General features: G+C 39.8%; 1 protein-coding gene across 1 annotated transcript in view; it reads left to right on the top strand.

The window, feature by feature from the left end:
- The window catches only part of LOC138019611 (poly [ADP-ribose] polymerase 2-like), a 29,941-nt gene that overhangs the window by 17,879 nt on the left and 4,562 nt on the right, over window positions 1-7,500 (top strand). Inside the window, 5 exon segments of the mRNA XM_068866467.1 lie at window positions 91-225; window positions 2,331-2,449; window positions 3,313-3,412; window positions 5,886-5,984; window positions 7,038-7,162. Of these exon segments, the coding sequence (XP_068722568.1) occupies window positions 91-225; window positions 2,331-2,449; window positions 3,313-3,412; window positions 5,886-5,984; window positions 7,038-7,162 (578 nt within the window).

Genomic DNA, 7,500 nt, shown 5'->3' on the forward strand with positions numbered 1-7,500 from the left:
GAATAATTTTTTTTATTAAATCTCTTTGATGGAATATAATATCACCTATTAAATTGCGTCCTTAATGAATTGGGTGATTTGTTTCTCCAGGCCTTAGGTGATATACAGATTGCTGTAAAAGCCCTTCAAGAAGAAGAGAAGTCCCTTGAGCATCCACTTGACAAACACTATAAAACACTACAGTGTACGCTGTCACCACTTGATCACGAGTGTGATGACTTTAAGGTAAGTCTGTTATTGTACAATAATTATAAACTATCAAGGAGAACGTTTTAGTTTATATAGAAATCCCAGGAAACCTCACACAAGAAAAGAGCCAAATCTATGACTAGGATGGGAACCGAACTCCCCAATCCTCAGAGTGCAAGTTGATCATTGTTGCTCTACAAACTGGGCTTCAATGCCAGACAGGAGAAAGCTGTGGGTGGAAATCCCTTGAAATACATCTGAGCATTAGCCCTAGTGGAATGGATGCGTAAAAGGAGAGAGAAAAAAAATTCTGGTCAGGGTGGGAATTGAGCCCATGCATACATAACAGATTAATTAGCATTGCTCTAATTAAAGGAGCATCAAGGCCAGAAGGGAGCAGGCATTACAAATGATAATCAAAGCCACCTGAATTTTTCAGATGTCTATAAGAGACAAATGCTTAAATTGTGCACTTAAGGAGGCTCCCTAGAGTTTTAGGACCACACGCAAGCTGGGCACTAGTATGGCATGTAACATGGCCTGAAATGCACGTGTTTTTCTGATTTTTGTGAAGTCAGCGTGACCAAATCTGTAAAATTAAATGCTAATTTTCTTGTGTTCCCTTCAGTAAAACTTTCTGAAAATTGGCTCAGTTCTAACCACATGCAGTTCCTATCAAATATATTTGTTAAAATCTGTCAGAGTTACCGGTACCTAATCGCATATATTCAGAAAAATGACAAATTACAGAATATTGGCAAAACCGTCTGAGTTAAACTTTTTGCCACTTCAAAATGTCAGGTGATGTCATTTCCATAAATTATGTGGCAAAGAACAAAAAAAATTCACCAAAGGAAAGTATAAATATTAAGGAATTTATGCCCAAAATGGGAATATATCTGCTGGTCATCAGATGTGATGTCGCCATGGTAACGGCCGTATTCCAAAAAATTGACACCAAAAAATTAAGCCTTATTATATCTACCGGGAAAACTTTAAGAGAAATTAACTAGGTTTCATTTTGTAACTTGTGCCCTGTAGTGAGGGTATTCGCAAATACTCTAGGGAGCCACCTTAAGAGTGAGGATCAATTATTACCCTGTACAAGTTCATTCAAAGGCTTCATGGGCGCATAGCACTGAATAGTGACCTTGTGTTCATAGACCCTTTGTCACTGTTTAAAAGATTTTATAGAAAAATCATAGTACATGCAAATAAGGAATGACAGCTGGCTGAACCCACAGTGAGTCATTGCATTGCACAGCTCATTGTTGTTGGTTATACTGAAAAAGGAGGGCTTGAATACAAAATAATGGAAATTGGGAATTTAAACTGGAATGTCTAGAGGATTTTCTTGCACAAAAGGCATGTGTTTTTTTTTATTAATTACTCGAAAGATAGAAGCGAACCTCGCACTTAGAAAGGAAAGGAACTTTATTTAAGTGTCTAGTCTTCTAGTGCTATAGTACTAATTGGGGACACTGTTAACTGAAATCAACAAAGAAACTCTAATTAAATCAAATGTTGGTTTTTGAGGAGAAAACCTGTCGGAGCAGGGGCCTGTTTCTCGAAAGTCCCAAAAAGCCATTTATGAAACAGCCAACTGCTTATTTTGGAAGGCCAATCTTTTAATGTGTTTTCAAGGTAACAAAAAGGGAACTGACTGTGAAGTTTGACGACTTAAATCCTCTCCGTTCTTGAGATACAAAGGGAATTGTGACACAGGAAAATGGCCCGTAAGTTTTGGGACTTTTTGAGAAACTGGCCCCAGAGAACCAACAAACTCAACCCATATATGACGCCTATTCTGGGAATTTAACCTGGGCCACATTGTGGGAAGTGAGTGCTCTCACCAATGCTACGCCAGCCCTGCACCCATTAACTGGACAATTTAAGCAATTGTCGCTCTAAAGATACTTGAAAAATTCAGGCGCCTTCAACATTGAATATATCAGGTGTCTTTAGAGTGACAGTTGCAATTGCAAGGATCACTTCTATCTTTTCTATGTAATCTGCACTTCAAATATACATTTCTTTCATCATTTTCATCATTTACTAATTATTGTGAAGACTACAAATCAAAGTAGTCAAACGAGTAATTCGGTTTTGATGGTGACCAGAACATTTTTTTGATTTTAAAGATGATTGGAAAATATTTAGAGAACACTCATGCAGGCACTCACAATCAATACCACATGGAGTTACTGGATGTGTTTTCATTGGATCGTGGAAAGAAATCCTTCTCTGATGTTGGTAACAGGTAAGAACAGGAGCCCATTACCTGGAGCTTCCATCTGTATTGTAGGATTGTATGCTTGAGTCAATCCTTTTCCGTAGATTTTAACTTTCAGAACTACTATATTCAGGGACGTATGTGACTGAGAACCTTCGTGAAGTGGTTCACACACGTATGTGATGTAATAAATGGCTGACCATAGGTCTCTTATTAGTGGCTATTGTGAAAACACCCAATAAGCCCCCCCTCCCCCCCCCCTTCCTTCCTGGGAAGTGCTTCTACAAAAAAAAAAAAAGGTGGGTTTATGGGAAAGGGTTGACTTAGAGGTTTAATATGGAAGGTAATGGGCTCCTGGTAAGAAGTGCAAGGTCGTTGTTAACAGATTTGGAGAAGACGTTGAGTTTGATTATAATCAACTAATCTCGCCCAGGCCATTTTAACCCTAATTAAACTTGTTTAATGGAAATGACTGAGTAAAGAGTTTATGCTTCTACGTCTTGTGTTAAAGGTACCACATTTATTGGAATTGGTTGTAACTCTGTTGAAAATGCAACCCCATTGTAGTCAATCCAGTCGTGAAAATGTGACCCCATCTAGCAACACAACCCCGTTAGTCCATTAATAGGATACCCCTCTTCCCCCTTCCTTATCCTTAAAGCGCACACTGAAATCCCAACCGATTTAATAGATTAGAGTCTATTACAACGCGCTACAAAATTCCTTGAGTCGGGAACCCCTCTTCCCCTACCCCCCCCCCTCCCCCCCCCCCACACACACAAACTATTGAGCAGACATGCAGATCGGATAAGAAATTCCTTTGTTTTTGTGTTTGCTATGGCTTGCACTTTTTTCATGTGATGATCTTAGTCAGTTGTATCTTGTCGCAGGATGCTCTTGTGGCATGGATCTCGTTTGACAAACTGGGTGGGTATTTTGAGTCAAGGATTGAGGATTGCTCCTCCGGAAGCCCCAGTGACCGGGTACATGGTAAGATCATTGCAAATCGTATTAGTTACAGAGTATTAAGGCCCGTTCAAACGGTTTCAACATTTGCTTCAACATGCATTCAACACTTTGTTGAACCAAGTGTTCGGTGCGTTTGAACAGGTCGTCCAACATTGTTGAAAGCGTAAAAAATGTTGAAAGCGTGTTGAATCAAGTTTAAATCGGTTTAAGCTTTCATTCAACATCGATTCATCTTTTCCTTGGTTCTCGAAAATGTTGAATGGCGTTTAAGACGTTTGAACACTCTATTCAACAATTGTAGTCAGTATGGCGCAATCTCGTTCCCGGAGCCCACGTATCTTTTGTTCATTCCCAAGACACGGAGTTTTGGAATAATTAATTTTCAAAACTGTGTTGATTGGCTAATTGATTTATCAAACTGCTCAAGCGTAAACTACCGGGTGCAAAAATCTCCAACTAAACTTGTAAACACTAAGATTTGTCGCTGCTGTTGTGAACCCTTGAGTTCTAATGATCGCCCATTACACTTTTCGGTGAAACCGGAACTCCTAAAAAGTTGGAGTTCCGGAAATTGATAATTCCAGAGCTCCGTGTCTCTGCGCTGACCAAAAGATACGTGGGCTCTGGGAACGAGATTGAATATGGCGTAGTTTATCTGGCCGAGGGAGACTGGTTTCTAGTTCTTAGTTTTCGCAAAAGTCTTGGTTCTTTTGTTGGCGCAATGTTGGCGCAATGTTGGAACCGTTTGAACGGCCTCCGCACAACTTTGTTTTTGCGTCCAATATTTGCCCAACATCCGTTCAACTTTTGTTGAACGATTGTCGAAGCCGTTTAAAGGGACCTTTAAAGCGCTTTCTAGTTGACTGTACAAAGTATTGTCTAGATTACCTTATTTTTTGCCTTCCCTATTTTTCGTCGGCTAGTTAATTAAACTCGCCCAAATCGATTGCTTGTGTGCGTTTTCCCGCTCTTAAGGTGATTCCCTTGAAACAGAACTTGTCATAGATTTCCGATGAAACTTCACACACTGTTGTAACATGTCGAGGACATGATAAAAATGTAATAAAAAAGGGACCACCGTGCCCGTTTTCACTGGCCATAGATTTTTGCTGATTTTTTTACTTCTCCCTGAAGACACAATTCTCAGCAAAAGTCTAAAATAAAAAATGGGGGTCACCGTACTTGTTCAGCCATTCCTTGACGGATTAAGCGTGTCGTCAATGAAAATCCGCCTTTTTTTCAATGTGTGCGAGCTAATGCGCGCGCCAATGACGCAAGAAATTATGCGCAGTAGGGTTGCGCAGTGCAAAACCAGGTAATCACCTTAATCCCGCCTGTGAATACTTACTCTGATTGGTTGATTCTAGTTAAACCAGCTCAAGAGTACCATCAAAGACATACACAGAAGTAACAATAAACGCAAAAAACCTTAAACGTCCACCTTCAATTACAGGCTTTTCGATGGTTTGTTTTTGTTATGGAAATTCGCATTGCTTATCGCAGCGATCTGATTGTATGAATTTCAGCATTGGCGAGATGATTGTTCCACGGCACGCAATGCCTGTAGGGTAAACATGGGTCTTTAAAATAAATAGCAACTCGTGACATAATCACCTCACGAGTCACTTTCGTCGACAGATTTTTTTTCGTTTTCTTTTACGGTTTTTTGCCGAAGGAAGCATGCTGTTAATTTTGTTTAAACCTGCCGACGAATGATTACAACATTGAGAACAAACGGGCAGGGATCTCATGGATATACAGACCGACCATAACTCTAAAAAAATGACCTTTTTTAGTCAGTTTCTAGAACTAAATATTGCTATAGCAATAAGGTAAACGAAAGTTTAGACCTAATCACTGAAATGGGCACGTAGACTTAATCTGTAAAATGAGAGTTTAACCTAGGGGACTCGTGGTGGGTATATATCCATGAGATCTTTCCCAACAAACGCTTCTGAAACACAAGTTTTCTGAAACTATTGCGTGACAAGATGATCGTGTGATGCGCCGAACGTATGTGCAACAACAATAGTAGGCCCCGTCCTAATTCACTTTTTCGTCACATTCGTTTCTAAACATCACCACTGCAAACTTAGCGAATTTCGGGTTACAAGCCGCGGTTAACTATTATGGTGTTTATATCAGAACACTAAACAAAGCAGAAATGTTACTTTCTTTCGAATGTATTTCATTCTCGAAATCGGTGATAATTTTCTTGTTGTGGACGCTTAAGTAAAGGGTCCCTTGCAACTGAGTCAGAGTTTTGGTCGTTTCCAAAGGTCTCAGTTCGAAATCATCAACCAATTATTATCATAATCGATGCATGAATATAATTTTGAGGGGTGCGCTTGACCTGGTTTGGCTTTTGGTCTGCTACTGTTGCCTGACTGAAGAAATACGAAATCGGTTCTCCCATGATACTGATAATTCTCCGTCATTATCCTCGACACCACATTTGTGTGTATTAACCTGTATGGTTTATGTTCTCTTGTAGTTTGGTAAAGGTATCTACTTCGCGGATATGTCATCCAAAAGTGCAAACTATTGCTTTGCTTCAAAGTCCAAGAACGTTGGTTTGCTTGTTCTTAGTGAGGTTGGTTATGTTACTTGATATCAGTTTTAAAAAGGCCTGATAACCCCCTTCCAGTCTGAGGGTCCATAGTATAGAACATGGTTCCATAATAAGGGCCCTGTCATCTCCTCAGACTCTTGAATTTAATTAAGGGGATGTGAGGTTCATCGTCAAAACTTTGGGTCGTAAATCGTAACTTTGTAAGGCGCATTCGTTTACATTTAAGCCAGAGCACAATCAAACCAGATCTGTTGCATTATGAAACTAAGCTTTCCTAAGTAGCAGCGTGTTCATTTGAAAAGAAGTGTGTAATAGACCTTGTTCATAAATGGAGGTCAATTTATAATTCGTTTGTCCAAGTGCAAATTAGCCCACCAAGCCTCGATACCATACAGTGAATTGAAAAGAAATCTTGCTCTAAAATGAGGCTTGGTAGGCTAATTTGCACTTGGACAAAAGGATTATAAATGTGAACGCCATTTATGAATAAGGTCTATGAACTTCGTTTATTAAAGTGTCAAGTCTTGGATACTAGTTGGGGATACCTTCAGTGTGCATAGAAATCAAGTCGTATCAGATCAAGCATTGGCTTTTGAGGAAAGGGGAAAGTCGGAGCTCCCAGAGAAAAACCTCTCGGAGCAGAGTAGAGAGCCAACAAACTCAATCCCCAGCTATGACGCCGAGTTTGGGAATCGACAGGCGAATGATCTCATTACCTGCACCAACCCTGCGGTAGTCGATAGTCGAGCCGTTTTAAGCCTTTTGCCCCCAAGGGGTTCCCCATTGACAAGTAAAATCGTCTATCGTTAGATGGAGTAAAATCTACTAGGTGTCACTCTTAGGGGGGAAGGGTGAAAGGGGGTCATAGTTTTGCGTGGCCGTGGATGTTGTTCATATAACTGAGTTGTTTCTTGACGTAAACGTTCCGTGAATTGTCTCAACATGGCCGTTGTCATTTGTCGCGTGTAACGTATCCTAAATTAACCATAGTGGTTATCCCCGTTTTATCGCTCAGATGAATCTTCGCACTGAATTTTCTTCTTACAGTGAATTTACTCCGCTGTTTATTTGCAGGTTTCCCTTGGGAAGTGTAATGAACTGCTTTCTTCAGATTACACGGCTGACAAGCTCCCTCCAGACTGTCACAGTGTTAAAGGCATGGGAAAAGTAGCTCCAGATCCCAACGATACCTTTACAATGTAAGTTTTGTAGGTTACTTTATATTTAAATTGCAACTGAACCCTAATTTTGCAGTACTATTTTTCAAAACAACATCCAAAAAAATTGAAATGTTTTAATCCGCAATTTTTGAAAGGAATTTTAATTTCGAGCACTTTTCGAATTCCGAGGTTTTTAAATTCTGGAGGGACTGGACCGAGTGACATAATCAGATCAAGCCAGTTGAACTAACTTTCACCGGCAGGGTTATTGTCCACAAACTCCACAAACTCTTTCTTTGTACAAAGACCACACACTGGGTTGGCATATCGCTTTTTATTTATTTATTTTTTACTAAAAAATTGTTTGAAAATATGTC

The sequence above is a fragment of the Montipora capricornis genome, chromosome 10 (genome assembly GCF_036669925.1).
Source record: "Montipora capricornis isolate CH-2021 chromosome 10, ASM3666992v2, whole genome shotgun sequence".
NCBI classification, from domain to species: Eukaryota; Metazoa; Cnidaria; class Anthozoa; order Scleractinia; family Acroporidae; genus Montipora; species Montipora capricornis.